The sequence below is a fragment of the Sapajus apella genome, unplaced genomic scaffold (genome assembly GCF_009761245.1).
Source record: "Sapajus apella isolate SASKATOON/1434 unplaced genomic scaffold, GSC_monkey_1.0 scaffold191, whole genome shotgun sequence".
Taxonomy (NCBI): Eukaryota; Metazoa; Chordata; class Mammalia; order Primates; family Cebidae; genus Sapajus; species Sapajus apella.
Genome location: NW_022437131.1, coordinates 631919 through 649022, shown reverse-complemented (window position 1 = coordinate 649022; position 17104 = coordinate 631919). Strand labels below are relative to the sequence as shown.

Sequence of the window (17104 nt, the reverse complement as noted above, 5' to 3'; positions counted from 1 at the left end):
TCATCACCCTCACGTCAAGACTGCCCCACTGGAAGGACAATGGAGTATCAAACACTCATCCCCTGATACACTAAAGCTAAGATTTGTGCGCTCTTCACAGTCACCACCCTCGCCACCCTAATCCGTGCTGTAAATCCCTATAGCAAACCCCTCTTAGAACAAACAAACAATACTAACCTACTGAATAAATTAATGATTTAATTCCTGTAAATAAAACAAGGAGTGAATGTGACATGGTAAATACCTCAACCATATCTTGGCTTTCTGCTGAAACTGCTCTCTGTAACCCTAATGTGACAGGCAATCAGTCCAAACCCATGCCATCTTGGCCACTGTGACTTGTAATAAGTAACTAAGGTCTGTAATTTCCACCCTACCCAGACAATGTGTAAGCTAACGTTTATCTTGACTTCTGTAAACCACTTAAGTAACAATTGGAATGTCCGAAGCCCCTCACCCCCACCCCCCACCCCTCACTCTCACCCCCTCCCAGGAGGTGGTTTACTGGCATAAAAGGTCTTGACACTCTCCTTTCAGGACCACGGGTTGGAGAGACGAGAGTCCTCCGTGGTCGCTGGCAATAAAGACCTTGCTATTTGGCATACTTTTGTCTTGGTGTTGACTTTCTATGGTCACTCCAGTACAACATAAGAGCAGCTGAAATAGTAAGGTTATTAATCCAAATCTGTAATACATGTTGTAAATATTGCATTGCATTGTTTATGTGTACTTTACATGCATTATAATATTATTTTTAAGACATTTGTAATATTTGGTATGGCATTTTCGGTTTATAATATTAACACATGATTATGGCAAAAAAGAAAATTCGAATATGTTAATAGTAAAAAAATTCACATACTGGTGTGTGTTAACACCTTTCCTAATATTATAATGGTAAAAGCCACTGATTTGGCACTGAGGGTGCAGCAGGACATAGTTGTTAAGAACTTTGACTTTAGATTTAGGCAACTTGGATTCAATTCTTGCCTAGCACAATTCGCTTAACTTCTTTGTCCTCCAGCTGCCCTTATTTGTAAAAAGTAATTCTAATATATTTGAAAGGGTTGTTGTTAAAATTAATTTATATATCTATATACAAATTAATTTATATATATATATATATATATATATATCTAGCATAGATATCTAGATATATAGATATTTATATTGAGACGGAGTCTCGCTCTGTCACCCAGGCTGGAGTGCAATGGCGCAGTCTCGGCTCACTGCAACCTCTGCCTCCTGGGTTCAAATATTCTCCTGCCTCAGCCTCACTTGTAGCTGGGATTAAGGTGCCAGCCACCACGCCTGGCTAATTTTTCTATTTTTAGTAGAGACAGAGTTTCACCATGTTGGCCAGGCTGGTCCTGAACTCCTAACCTCATGATCCGCCTGCCTCGGCCTCCTAAAGTGCTGGGATTACAGGTGTGAGCCACCATTCCTCGCCAAAATTAATTTGTTTTATTCATTTATTCAACAAACCTATTGAGTGCCTACCAATTACCAGACACTATTTTAGGCTAATAGTTCTTAAAATATAAGAATACACACACACACACACACACACACAAGATGATTTCAACTTAAGGAAACAGGCAAATAAGGCTATGTATGTCAGAGTGGCAGGGTAGGAGCAATCCTCACTACAGCATGGTATTGGTTGCTCAAATGTGTCACCTCCCTACCCCCACCCCCAATGCACTCATCATGGAAAGGAGGGGCCTGTACATTAAAATGACTTTTTTTTTTTTTTTTGGTAATGCATCAGGTCCCAAGAAATATTGAGACAGTACCTATCTGGGTAAATATATTGTCAAAGTGGAAATAAATACATTCCCTACTTCTTTGGCCCACCAGAGACTCCAGATAAATCAGTAAGATTTGTGTCGTCTTGAAGACTCCAATACACCTGCAACATTCCCAAGCAGCACATAGCAGTTTATTGGGTAAATTGGGAGGTGGGGTTGGGTAGTGTATAGTAGCAGAGGAATGAAAAACTGGTTACTCACCTCTGCTGTCTGAACTTGTTACTAAGCGTATATCTTGGATTCTACCCCCACTGATATCTGAAAGAAATCTAAAGAGAATAAAGGCTCTGCATGTACTGGGGTTGGGAGAAGGGAGCTAAACAGCTCATATTCATTTCATACTCATTACTTCACCTGATCTACTCAGCAGTTCTATGGAATATTTTCCCCATATAGTATATAAAAGACTTATTGTGAAGTGAATGTATGTGCAATAATTAGTTGGTTTGTACTTCTAGCCTAGAGAGTCAAACATCCCTTGAAATTTATCCTTTTTAAAGATTTTTCAAGAATTTATTAAAGTGTTCTCTATTGCCTTTATAAGCCAACTGACCTGTTACTTTCAATTTTTTCTTTTTAGACTCTTTATTAATGTTGTGACACAAGTTAAACACATTCTTTTTTTTTTTTTTTTTTTTTTTTTTGAGACGGAGGGTCGCTCTTGTTACTCAGGCTGGAGTGCAATGGCACGATCTCAGCTCCCCGCAACCTCCGCCTCCTGGGTTCAGGCAATTCTCCTGCCTCAGCCTCCTGAGTAGCTGGGATTACAGGCACGTGCCACCATGTCCAGCTAATTTTTTGTATTTTTAGTAGAGACGGGGTTTCACCATGTTAGCCAGGATAGTCTCGATCTCTTGACCTCGTGATCCACCTGCCTCGGCCTCCCAAAGTGCTGGGATTATAGGCGTGAGCCACCGCGCCCGGCCAAGTTAAACATATTCTTTTGAAAAAATGAGAGAATACAGATATGCAAAATAAAAAATTTTCCATAAATCTGCCCCTTAGAGAGAAACCAGTATTATTAAGCTTTTCATGTACATCTTATCCAAATTTTTTCTATGCACACATGTAATATATAAATATACCTATTTTAAATTGGGATATCATATATATGTGTGTGTGTGTGTACTTGTGTGTATGTACATGAGCTTTTTCTATACAAATGGCAAAAATCCTGTATTAAAATGCAGAATTGCATATGAAACCATAAAACAAAATCTAGTGAGATACTGGTGACAACAAGAACATCCAAGACCAATATCATCAAAAGGTTAAAAACAAAAAAAAATGAGTGAAAATATAACTGACTAGAAAATGCAACTTAAAAGTGAAGCCTTAAAATTATAAGAAAAAATAATTCAAGACAAAAAAACACTAAATGAGATGAGGCCACTTCCTGGACTGTCTTTTCATCCCATGCATTACTCTAAATGTATTTCTTAAGTTTTTAAAATCTCTTCCAGACACTTTTCTCCTCATTGTCCTCTTCCTCCTCCTCCCTCTCCCTTCATTGTTATTGTTATTGACATGCCTATGGGCCATGCAATCTCCATCTTCCTGTGTAGGTGGAGTTTGTTCCTGGTGATTATTTCGTCTAACTTCCTGGCCTTCAATTTCTTCCAAATGTAGCTCTCCTCTACATTCTGAAACCTTTCTTCATTTTCCTGGGGGGAATTTTCCATGTTGAAAGTTGTTTCTCCTTTTTTCTTTTTGACTGCAATTACTCCTTGGAGGAAAAAAAAGAGGAAATACTGAATGTGTGCTCTTCATTCCAGTACCCATGTGCTTTTCCAAATCAGGGGGATGAGTGCAAAGGTCTCACCTTTCCTCTAATTCACTCCTCTATTCCCTCCAGGTTCTTGCCCTTCTCCCATACCTAAAGAGCATATATATATATTCTCTCAGTCTCTCTCAACAATTTTTCCTTTAGGCCATTCTACCAGCCTCTCCCTGGACTGAAGGAAAGGTAAGTAGGAGCAGTGTCTCCTCCTAGTTATGTTCTGGCATGGGCCATTTCCATCCTTTCACCCCCAACCCTCAGAGGTTGTAGTCCAGAGCATGGCACATAGTGACCTGCCCAAATCCCAGTCAATTTCCTCTTCCTCTTTCCTTTCTTGAGCCTAATAGACATTTGGAGCCTAATAGACATTTGGACCTGCATACAGAAGAAAGAAGAAAGTACTGAAGTGCTTGGTGAATGGACCAGTATACTAGACAAGGGCCTCTTTCAAGGCTGGACACCCAACCCCTTCTAGTCTTGAAGCTCCTCTTCCCACCCCTGCTTCATCCCCATCTCCTGCTATAAAATGCCCACCACATTGGATTAAGGGAAGTAGTTTCAGTGACTTCTTAGTCTCCATTTATCCACATCTGCATCCCCTACATAACCAACATTTCTTTTACATCCTTCCCCCTTCATCTCAATACACCTCATCTTGGTGCTTATGCAGGACTCCCCTGCGGGCAGGGTGTAAAAGAAGTGAATTATTTACAAACTTCCCCCAGGCCTATGTGTTCCCTCCTGACCCTCTTTCTCCAGTCCTTCCCTCCATCCCAAGGCACATCATTTTTGTTTCAAAATATTGAAGAGTCGTCAAAGCAAACAGGCCTGGACCTGCTTTAGTCTTCACTCTCCTTTCCTTTCACACGTACCCCCTTACACCACTACCACCAACGCACAGCTCCCAGTCCAGTTGCTCACACAGACCTGCTCCTTTCCAGCAAAGTGTCTTTCTCCCCCTCATCCTCTGGGCCAGACACTAGCCTGTCTTAACAGAAAAGAAGAGTGCTGCAAAAATAAAAAAGACCTGAATAAGAGGAATTTACTCACACCTTGGCTCGTGGTCATGTGAGGGTCTCTACTAATGGCAGAGCTCAATCTCCCAACCCCTGCACCCCACCTCTAGGCTGGCAAGCAGTGCAACAGAAAGCCCCAGCACACTCCCACCATATACACACAGAGACCCATCTCCACCCTTTTGTAAACAGTGCCTCAGTGCACACCACCTTGTCACTCCGGTCCTCACCAATATTGAGGGGCCACAAGTGGCATCACCGATGGAAGGTTGGAGTTTGCCCTTGTCTGGTTACTAATGAAGGTCTGCACCCCCCTATCCCACCAATCCTCCTACCGTCTATCCCACCAGGCCTTGCTTCTTGTTACCTGTCCCTCCTGTCACCACTCTTCCTCCTCACCCCACCCCAAGCCAATAGTGCCAACCAACTTCCTTGTTTTTGTCATGCTGTGTCAGGGATCTATTGTGTAATTTACAGTAATTCTCAGTACTTTCCTGCATAGTTTCTTTAAAAATCATAAATATTATAAAGCTATTTTCACTTGGGAGGAGAAAAGATTCTCTTAAGACCTTTATTTAACATTCCACTAGCTCCAGATTCAATTTTTGCATTACTCATTTTACATTTCTTGGTCATTGTTTTACATTTTACTTTAGAAACTTTAGTTAGAAGCAAGAGTTTTGAAAAACAGTTCAAATTTATGCTCTTAGGAAGAGGTAATTTAACATTAATGTAACCATGTAACCACTTCAATGTAAATGTTACCTGAAAATTCTAAGGAGAGGAGAAAGAAGAAAGACCTTAATAGAGAATGTGGCATTGTTGTCACAGATATGAAGTAACTATCAAGGTAGAAAAAGATTTTGCTACTGTCTCAAATCCTCAACAAGCTACATTTTGGCCTGTTTGGTCCCAAAAGTATACATGGAACACACACACACACACACACACACACACACACACACACACACACATACACACAGATAGAGAGAGAGAGAGAGAGTAGTCCAGATAAATGCATTATTTATTTTATTTTATTTTATTTTATTTTATTTTATTTTATTTTATTTTATTTTTTGAGACAGAGTCTCCCTCCATCATCCAGGCTTGGGTGCAGTGACACGATCTCAGCTCATGGCAACCTCTGCCTCCCAAGTTCAAGCGATTCTCCTGTTTCAGCCTCCTGAGTAGCTGGGACTACAGGCACATGCTACCACGCCCAGTTACTTTTTTTGTGTATTTTTAGTAAAGACAGGGTTTCATCATGTTGGCCAGGCTGGTCTCAAGCTCCTGACCACAAATGATCCACCTGCCTTGGCCTCCCAAAGTGCTAGGATTACAGGTGTGAGCCACCAGATGCCTTTTTTTTTTTTTTTCTATGGAGTCTTGCTCTGTCGCCAGGCTGGAGTGCAGTGGTACGATCTAGGCTTACTGCAACCTCCACCTCCCGGGCTCAAGCTTCAGCCTCTCCAGTAGCTGGGACTACAGGTGCGTGCCACTAAGCCCAGCTAATTTTTGTATTTTTAGTAGAGACAGGACTTCACCATGTTGGCCAGGATGGTATTGATCTCTTGACCTCGTGATCTGCCCGTCTCCGACTCCCAAAGTGCTGAGATTACAGGCGTGAGCCACTGCGCCCAGCCCAGATGCATTATTTTTTAACAAGCAGGCATTGGTCCCAAGCCTTCATGTAGTCTCTTACATTGCTGAACTGAGATGGATAATCCAGTACAACTCCTCTAAAAGAACAGCATTCAGTGTTGGTTTTATCCGATCATTAAAAAATTTATTAACTACACAGTGATTATCAGCTGTAAATCACACTAACACACTTGCATCTCCAAAACAACCACTTATGAATCACTTCCTATGTACCAAGTGCATTAATTGGATATTAGCCTTTAATTCTGCCAAAAGCTCCTTGAGGTATGTGATATCATTGTCCCAATTTTACAGATAGGAAAACTCAATATATCATTTAAATAATTTGTACAAAGTCACATAGCTAGTGAGTATAGAGCTGAATTTGAATACAGGTCTCCTTGACACCACTACTTGTGGTCATAGCCTATAAACTGTATTGTAGCCCAACTGAAGTATCATTATCCTTCTGGTATTCTTTCATAGACCTTTTATTCTTTCTTTCTTTTTTTCTTTTAATTTTTTTTTTAAAGACGGGGTTTCACCATGTTGGCCAGGCTGGTCTTGAACTCCCGACCTCAGGTGATCTGCCCGCCTCAGCCTCCCAAAGTGCTGGGATTACAGGCGTGAGCCACCACACCCGGTCCTTTTTTTCTTTCTTAAGATGTTTGTATTAGGTTTCTTTTGCTGCTGTAACAAATGACCATAAATTTAGTGGCTTAAACCAACAGAAATTTGTTATTTTACATTTCTGGAGGACAGGACTGTAAATTGAGTCTTACAAGGCTAACTTCGAGGTGTTGGCAAGGCTGGTTCCTTCTGTACCTTTCTTCTTCCAGCTTTGGTTCACTGCCATCATTTTTGGTTTGTGGTTTTATTACCATACGTTCTGCTTCTATTATCGTATTGGATTTTTGACTTCTGAAGTGAAATCTCCCTCTGCCTCTCTCTTATAAGGACACTTGTGATTGTATTTAGAGTCCATTGAATAGTCTCCCCAACTCAAGATCTTTAACTTAATCACATCTGCAAAGTCCCTTTTACCACATAAGATAAAATTGATCTAGTCCAAGGATTAAGAGATGGATGTCTTTGGGGGACATCATTAGTCTACCACAATGTTCAAATGATCTTGTGTTTTTCACTATCATATAAGTATTGACTCCCAAATCTGTATCTCCAGCATATATCTCTCTTTTGAGCTCCATGCTATTTTATCCAACTTATTTTGAACTTTGACATGCAAATATCTCACTTTGAATGAAATACAATCTTCTCCTTCAGTTCTCTCACTGCACCCCAAATCTCACTTTGGGTCTTTATCTATATTAATAACACCAAGATTCAACTAGCTCCCCATGCCAGACATTCTTAGTGTTCACATCTAATCAACCACCAAGACTTGCTGTTTTTACCTCCCATAAACTATTGCAACAGCTCCTTCCTGGTCTCCCTACCTGAAGTATTGCCCCATCACATAAAAGGATGACTCCAGAATACCATATAAAAAGATATCACATTCAATAATCCTTAAGACAACTCTATAAAGTTGATATTTCTTTGGGAAATCCTCATTCTGCAAAAACAGACTTCTTTATAAAATAGAATACTTTTTGACTTGTATAGAATACTTTCTTGTATTCTTTTATAAGCTGTTTTTTTTTTTTGGTTTTTTTTTTTTTTTTAGACGGAGTTTCACTCATGTTACCCAGGCTGGAGTGCAATGGCGCGATCTCGGCTCACGGCAACCTCCGCCTCCTGGGTTCAGGCAATTCTCCTGCCTCAGCCTCCTGAGTAGCTGGGATTACAGGCACGCACCACCATGCCCAGCTAATGTTTTGCATTTTTAGTAGAGATGGGGTTTCACCATGTTGACCAGGATGGTCTCGATCTCTTGGCCTCGTGATCCACCCGCCTCGGCCTCCCAAAGTGCTGGGATTACAGGCTTAAGCCACCGCGCCCAGCCTTATAAGCTGTTTTTGGAGATGAACTCCGCTTGTGGAATGTTTAGAAGACTGGAGGAAAAATATGGCTCTTGGGAAACAACTTTATGTCCTGAGAGATTACTATATCCCTGATATATTTTTAGTCTGAATCCAGTTTCACCTCTGGCCCTTGTGTTACTTGTGTTCCAAATTATATTCCTTTAATTTTGGAATTTTTGTTCTATTCCCATCCTTTTACTAGGTCTTGAAACATAGTGGACAAAACAAAGTTTCTGCCCTTACGATGCTTATATAACACTCTTTAAAAAAAAAATGTGGTAAAATTCACCTACAGGGAAATGCACAGATCTTAAGTGTGCAATTATATAAAATTAACTGTGTAAAATAGAGTATTTCTATCACTCCAGAAAGTTTTCTGTCTCTCTTCCCAGCCACCTGTCCTCCAGTAGCAACTTAGGTTATTTCTACAAATTTTTCTGTTGTAGAACTTCAAATAATTGGAATCATACAGTATATGTGATTTTCTGTGTCCAGCATCTTTCACTCAATATAAGGTTTTTAAGATTCATCCTTATAGTTTTATGGATTACTTGTTTATTCTTTTAAAAAATCGTTGTTGTCAACTTTGGCAAAGTGTCAAGATACAAAATCAATGTGCAGAAATCACAAGCATTCAAAAAAATAAAGAAAGAAAGAAATCACAAGCATTCCTATACACCAACAACAGACAAACAGAGAGCCAAATCATGAGTGAACTCCCATTTACAATTGCTACAAAGAGAATAAAACACCTAGGAGTACAACTAACAAAGCATGTGAAAGATCTCTTCAAGGAGAACTACAAACCACTGATCAAGGAAATAGGAGCGGACACAAACAGATGGAAAAACATTTGATGCTCACAGTTAGGAAGAATCAATATCGTGAAAATGGCCATACTGCCCAAAGTAATTTATCGATTCAATGCTATCCCCATCAAGCTACCATTGACCTTCTTCACAGAACTGGAAAAAAAAAAAACACTTTAAAATTCATATGGAACCAGAGGGAGTCCTCATAGCCAAGACAATCCTAAGCAAAAAGAACAAAGCTGGAGGCATCACACTACCTGACTTCAAACTATACTACAAGGCTACAGTCATCAAAACAGCATGGTACTGGCATCAAAACAGAGATATATACCAATGGAACAGAACAGAGGCCTCAGAAAAAATGCCACACATCTACAATCATGTGATCTTTGACAAACCTGATGAAAACAAGCAACGGGAAAGGATTCCCTATTTAATAAATGGTGTTGGGAAAACTGGCTAGCCATATGCAGGAAGCTGAAACTGGACCCCTGTCTTACACCTTATAAAAAATTAACTCCAGACGGATTAAAGATTTAAACATAAGACCTAACATCATAAAAACCCTAGAAGAAAACCTGGATGGCAACACCATCCAGGACATAGGCATAGGCAAGGACTTCATGACTAAACACCAAAAGCAAAGGCAACAAAAACCAAAATAGACAAATGAGATCTAATTAAACTTAACATCTTCTACAAAGTAAAAGAAACAATTATTAGAGTGAACTGTCAATCAACAGAATGGGAAAAAATTTTTGCAATCTACCCATCTGACAAAGGGCTAATACCCAGAATCTACAAAGAACTAAAGCAGATTTACAAGAAAAAAAAAACCCATTCAAAAGTGGGCAAAGGATATGAACAGACACTTTTCAAAAGAAGACATATATGTTGCCAAGAAACATATGAAAAAATGCTCATCATCACTGATTATTAAAGAAATGCAAATCAAAACCACATTGAGATACCATCTCATGCCGGTTAGAATGGCGATCATTAAAAAATCTGGAGACAACAGATGCTGGAGAGGATGTGGAGAAATAGGAACACTTTTACACTGTTGGTGGGAGTGTAAATTAGTTCAACCATTGTGGAAGACAGTGTGGCAATTCCTCAAGGATCTAGAAATAGAAATACCATTTGACCCAACAATCCCATTACTGGGTATATACCCAAAAGATTATAAATCACTTTATTATAAAGACACATGCACACATATGTTCCTTGTGGCACTGTTTACAATAGCAAAGACCTGGAACCAACCCAAATGCCCATCAATGATAGACTGGACAAAGAAAATGTGGCACATGTACACCATGGAATACTATGCAGCCATAAAAAACGATGAGTTCATGTCCTTTGTAGAGACATGGATGAATCCGGAAACCATCATTCTCAGCAAACTGACACAAGAACAGAAAACCAAACACTGCATGTTTTCACTCATAGGCAGGTGACGAACAATGAGAACACATGGGAACAAGGAAGAGAACAACACTCACTGGGCTAAGTTGGGGGGTGGAGGGAAGGGGAGGGAGGGACAGCAGGGAGTCAGGGAGGATGGGGAGGGATAACACTGGGAGAAATGCCTGCTGTAGGTAATGGGTGGGCAGGGTGGGATGGAGACAGTAAAGCACCATGGCATGTATGTACCTATGCAACAGTCCTGTAGTATGCTGGATGTGCACATGTACACCAGAGCCCAAAATACAATTTAAAAAATAATAGTAATAATAATTAGGGCCGGGCGCAGTGGCTCATGCCTGTAATCCCAGCACTTTGGGAGGCCAAAGCGGGTGGATCACGAGGTCAAGAGATCGAGACCATCCTGGTCAACATGGTGAAACCCCGTCTCTACTAAAAATACAAAAAATTAGCTGGGCATGGTGGCGCATGCCTGTAATCCAGCTACTCAGGAGGCTGAGGCAGGAGAATTGCCTGAACCCAGGAGGTGGAGGTTGTGGTGAGCCGAGATCGCGCCATTGCACTCCAGCCTGGGTAACAAGAGCGACCCTCTGTCTCAAAAAAAAAAAAATTAATGATTTTTGAGTGCCAAAAAAATGTTGTTGTATAGCATTGCATAGTGTGAATATACAACGATTTGGTATGTCTTCTTCAGATGTTATTGGACGTATGAGTTGTATCCAGTTTTGCCTATTATAAATATATACACCACTATGAAAATTCTCATGTAAGCCTGTTTGTGAATATATGTTCTCATTTCTCTTGGGAAATACTTAGGAGTGGAATTTCTGTATTATAGAAAATGTAAATATTTAATTTGATATGAATTGCTAAACAATTTTCCAAAGTGGTTGTATCATTTTACACTACCAATGTACAAGAATTTCAGTTGTTCAACATCCTCATCAAAATGTCAATATCATGAAAGAAAGATGGCTGGAGAACTGTTCTAGACTAAAAGACATACCAACCACATGTAATGTTTGAATAAGGATTATAGGTTAGATAATGGTTGTATCAATTTTAAATTTTATGGATGTGATCATTGTATTGTTGTTGTTTAGGAGAGTGTCCTTGTTGTCCGGAGATAAAATGCTGGATTATTATGATGATGTATTATTACGTAGTATTATTATGATGGAGTATTATGATGCTTGCTCAAAGATGATCCCAACCAATATTTTCAACTGGGAAGTTTTGGAGCTTTATCTTTTCCCCTACAAAATGTTCCCCAGAAGAGAAAGGGAAAACGGGGGAAAGGCAAAGTACTCTGACCTGAAATAGGACAGTCATCCTCCTCCCCAATATGTCTGTCCAGGATAGCCTGGACATTAGCCTTAGAAGAGCCTAGTACCTGCTGCAGACTAGAATGGAGAGACAAAGTCAGAAGCATCGTTTTGGTGAGCACTTTCACATCCTATATGAGCACCACACTCTGCAGGCTCGGGGAAGGATTATCCTCCCTTGTAAAACTGGTTCCAGTGAACCTGGAACTTTATTTCACTCCAGCCAGAATTTTAGTTCAACCAGCACCTATCAGGCTGCCAACACCTTGAAGAATGGTCTGTAGACATGAAGATTCCCTGCGATTGACATTATACAGTGAAAAGATAGAAACAAAAGAAAGCCAAGGGCACATGGTTGGCTCAATTGTTTTTTTTTTTTTTTTAGATGATTACTAAAGATAATTTTGAATTTATTTCTGATACACGTTTCTCATACTGGAAGGAGGTAATGCATGGCTAAACATGGTGTTCAGTCAATAAAAAGGCATCTTACATTACATTCCTTCCCCTAGCCTTTTATCTTGTCCTTCTGTGTTAAAAGGAAGCTTTTACATTTTCTGTATAGATACAGAATGTCCACCTTTTCCTTTAAAAATTCATACTTAAAACGATAAGTGCTTGCATAGGCCTTCTATTTCCTGAATGTCAGTAAGCATTCACCAATATTTCCTTCTAATTACTTTACAGTTAGTATTTGTAATAATGAAAAGCATACTGTATTACTAGTGCTTCTCTTCCTTCAGTCCGCACATTATCACCTGGAGGAGTTTGCAAGCTATACTTTCACAGCCTACCTCCAGAAGGTGGGTCAGTGGGCCTTATGTGGGGCCCAGATATCAGCATTTTCAAGATGCTCCCCAGTAGATTCTGATTATGTGAGATACTTTGATAATAAAACATTTGGAGTATAATCCATTCTCTGCCCTGTTTCTTCTTGGAATTGCTTGTCATAACTCTAGAGAAATAAAAAGACTTATAGATTATTCAGTGAGTAACCTAATTTGGACAAACCTACTAGCTCTTAGTAGTAATCAAAATGTCAATTAAATATTAAAACACAATGTGCCAGTTAAACACCGACCAGGATTCATATGTGGGATACCAAGAGGAAGAGATAGTCTTTGCTTGTTCTACAGGGGAGATATAATCTCTAACATTTATATGATAGCATTCTACTTCAACTACATTTATAAGGATCTTACTGATTTTGAAAGTTTTTTTTAACCACATGTCATCAGAAGTGATGGAATTAGGGGGTTGTTCCTTAGATCTGTTCCCTGCATCACTTTGTGCAATTTATACATGTTCCCCAAGAGTCTTCTGAACCAGTAAGCCAGGCCTGCCAGGAGCCTTCAGGAAGAGATCACACAAGAGGACAAAACCTCATTCCTTAGACTTAGAGCAGCAACTCTGACTACAGTATGATGCCTTTGACTCAAATTTATACCCCAGTCCAAATCCCAAATGGACTCATCACATCTGACTCCTATGGAGTCTTGTGATTGAAAACAGAAGGGGCTGTTTTGCTAAGTGCTCTGAAAGACATTGTGGCCCAAGCAACCCTAGAGAAGTACCACTTGTGTTAAGTGTCACTATAAAGCAGAGAAGCTTTAGAAGACAGAGTGAGAATTCAACCCACTGAGGGCTCCAGGGGACTCAGTGGGGTTTTGGCCCTCAAGGGCTGCAGTGCATCAGCAGGAGTGGGGCCAGCAGAGAGCACAGGGCCCAGCAGAAGAGGCAGGACCCAGGGCTCAATAGCAGAGGACTGATAGGGAAGCCCCCACCTCTGCTAATGGACTTGTTCCTGAGTACAAGTTGAATTATGCCAGGTCCACCCTCAAGTGATTGGTGCTTCTATAGTGGGTTGGGGTTCTGTATCCAGAGAGGGAACAAGATCCCACTGAGCACATCTGTTACTGCCTCATTTCCTCCCCACAGCAGCCCTGTGAGGCAAGTATTTTCCCCATGAAAAGACTGAGTCTTAAACATGTGTATCTGTAATAATTGCCAGTTTATTCCTCTGGCTAAGAGATCCAGAGGTAATGTGAGGTTTACATTTCTTTTATCATCAAGAGTTTAGGTGCCCCCATTGCCCTCATAAGCTGGTTGCAAATTATCTGATTGACTCTTACTTGTAAAAAAAAAAAAAAAATCCTTAATTCCTTTTGTGCGAGACACATGTTCATTAAAAAATACATATAAGCAAAAAGAAAAAAAAGAAGAAAACCAATAAAACTTCACAGCACACAGAAATAAACTTAAGGTTAAGTTTTTGATATATGTTATATGGATGTATGCATACACACACGCACACACACGAAGTTTGGAATTTTATCCTACATATGTGAGCTGATATTAAATATGCTGCTTTGCCATAACCTGTTACGCTTTACTTTACAATATGAAATGAACATATTTCCATGCAAATGTGTGAAAATTTCTAATTGAAAAATAGACCTGGAAAATGGGTCAAAATCCAAAATCCAATGAGATGCTGGAACTAAGGAAACTACCTAAAACAAAGTTTCATCAGATGATTAAAAGTAAGATGGAGGTCAAAGATACATCAAAAAATGCTAACAGAAAGAAAGCTGGGGCCAGATTTTAATATTAGGCAAAAATGAATTCAAGGCCTAAAGCACACAGGATAAGGACGGCTGCGTGAATGTCTTTGCTTCCAATGCATCATCACAAACTTGTTTCTCACTCTTCTTATCTCTTCCCTAAGCCTTTCAAGCTCATCTACTCCTCTTATCATTTCTTCAGGGTCCAAATGCCTAACGGGTGTGTCCTCTTTAAATCCCTGGCCAGGCTGAGTCGGCCCTCCTCTGGGGTTTCCTTCTGCTTCCTGGCTTACACCTTCTTCAGAAGGTTGAGGATTTCCTTCTGCCTCCTGTGGTACATCTTCCAAAGGGCGGTCTTCCTCTGCCTTTGGCATGTCATTTTCTTCACAAGACTTTTGCATATTGAGTATTTTTTATTTCGTTTTTGAATAAAGTAATCCTAGAAAACAAGGAAACAAAACTACTAGGTGCCAGGCAAAAAGACTAGAAGCCAGAGTACGGGATCCTATAGCGACTGGCCTTTTCTGACTCAGTACCCTAATTTTCCAAAAGTTTTCCAACTAGAGAAAGCTGGATCCTTAGGCTCAGAACTCCCCTGACTCCACCTCCCTTCCCGCCCCTTTCGTTCCAGCTCCATCTTTCTCCTCCTGCTCCTGCCCACCATCTTCCCAGCAGGCCCTGCTACAAGCCTCTCCAAATACTGAAATGGGAGCAGTAAGGAGGCAATTAACCCTTCTCCTGCCTCTGGTCTCCAGCACTCCCGCCCTTCAGACTTTTCTAAGCCCTCTGAACCTTCAGCCTCTCACCTGAGAGGGCTGGTCCAGTCTCTGGCCTCCCCTCCCCCTACAGTGTCTCTTCAGCCTCCCCCTCCCCCGCCCCATTTCCGTTGCAGGCTCGGCACCGGCCTCCGGCGCTTAATCCGGTTGGGGAGGGGCTGCTGCGACCCCGGGACGTGCTTTGGTGTCACTCACACTTCCACCCCCACCCAAAGAGACCCGAAGCAATTGCACCTTTACAAAAACTGACCTGCAGGGATTCAGGGGATTTTCTTCTCTTCCCTCACCTCGATTTGTGTCGCGCCCAAAAAACCAAATATCCTGCAGACAGATGGGAGTGTTTGGTGAGCAGGCTAGTACCTGGATCACGGGTCCCTTTCACGATTCTAGGCCTCGTTGGTGTAAAGTTTCCCACGTCCTCATCCTCGCCCTCCTTTTATGGCAACCCCGCCCTCCTCCGTGCCCCCCGTTTTCTTGCAAGCAGGGAGTGGGAAAAGCAAGTTTCTTCCACACAGTTTCTAAATCTCCCTCTCAGGACCCTTAATTAGCTACCCTTCTCTCTCTCCACCCGCCATCCCCCAACAAACAGCCCCAAATTTCCTGCACAAAATGGGAGTTGGGCCGAACAGGAGTGGGGAAAGCAGTGTCGGCCCCGCCTGCTTTCTGCTCTCGGCCTCCTCGACCTCAGGGTCTCCAACTCAGCGCCCACCTTTATACTAACCTGAAAGGATCTCGGGCACTTTTCTTCTTCTCCAGCAATACGGAGCTGCTACAGGAAACAGGCCCTGGGACTATAAGGACTTCTGCACACGTCGACTCCTGGTCACGTGAGTGCCACGTCATCACTGAGCTCGCCTCCCCAGTCACCCCTCCCATTAACACTGCAGCCCGCCCACTGCGTTCCCTCCACTTGATACTGTCAATCTTTTTTCGTATTTGCCAATCAGTGACAATAAACTGTTACCTTCCCCCTGGAGTCTTTATTCGCCTTTCTCAGATTACCAGGAAGATCAGCCTTTTAGGGTAAATCGACCATTTCTCTTTCTTTGGGGAATCGTCTCTTTCTTCTGCTCTCAATACTCCCACCTCCCGTCCTCCAAGACCCCTACAGTCCACCATTGCCCCTGGAATCCAATCCAGCATTAAAAAGGGCAAAGGTAGTAGATCGAGAAGATGGGCTGGAAAAGAATCTAAGGGTGAAAGTGGAGGATTTGACTAGTCCTCTTGAATAGTTTTCTGTTGTGTTTTCTGTTTTCAATAATCAGCATACTTTTAAAAATGATATCAGAAAACGGATGCCTCATAAGCAATATGTAACACTTAATATGGAGGACAAATTAGTTATATCAATGTGTAAGATTTGGGAAAGTTTTCTAATGGCTGGAAATGAAATGACAGTATTCACAACATATTGATGTGTTATAATTTTTTAAAATCTTACCCAACGGCACTTAAAATAAAATTGACTCGGGCCGGGCGCGGTGGCTCAAGCGTAATCCCAGCACTTTGGGAGGCTGAGGCGGGTGGATCACAAGGTGAAGAGATCGAGACCATCCTGGTCAACATGGTGAAACCCCGTCTCTACTAAAACTACAAAAAAATTAGCTGGGCATGGTGGTGCGTGCCTGTAATCCCAGCTACTCAGGAGGTTGAGGCAGGAGAATTGCCTGAACTCAGGAGGCGGAGGTTGCGGTGAGCCGAGATCGCGCCATTGCACTCCAGCCTGGGTAACAAGAGCGAAACTCCGTCTCAAAAAAAAAAAAAATAAAATAAAATAAAATAAAATTGACTCCCAAATTAATGTGTGGAAGGAGGCCCAGTTTTCTCTTGTTAACAATTTTGTGTAGGTAATCTACTACTCTTTCTATTTCTGGCTGAACTCAAGTGTTTGATGTCTGACCTTTTTCATTTTTTCATGACCATTTTTCATGACCATTTTCACGGTCATTTTTTCATGACCGCTGAT

At 41.2% G+C, this 17104-nt stretch overlaps 1 protein-coding gene across 2 annotated transcripts; it reads right to left on the bottom strand.

The window, feature by feature from the left end:
* Positions 1–3424: 3424 nt before the first annotated feature.
* On the bottom strand, positions 3425–15995 carry TCEAL8 (transcription elongation factor A like 8). 2 transcript variants are annotated; one of them, XR_004265633.1, is made up of 4 exons: positions 15860–15995; positions 15389–15459; positions 4519–4599; positions 3425–3537 (listed from the first exon to the last, which is right to left on the bottom strand). XR_004265633.1 is itself a non-coding variant. In XM_032269290.1 (3 exons), the coding sequence occupies exon 3, from the start codon at positions 14761–14763 to the stop codon at positions 14425–14427; it is 339 nt and encodes a 112-aa protein (XP_032125181.1). In that variant the 5' UTR covers positions 14764–14801; positions 15389–15459; positions 15860–15982; the 3' UTR covers positions 13791–14424. The 2 variants fall into 2 exon arrangements, 1 of the variants encoding a protein (XP_032125181.1); XM_032269290.1 differs by lacking the exons at positions 3425–3537; positions 4519–4599 and adding an exon at positions 13791–14801 and having other exon boundaries at positions 15860–15982.
* Positions 15996–17104: the final 1109 nt, after the last annotated feature.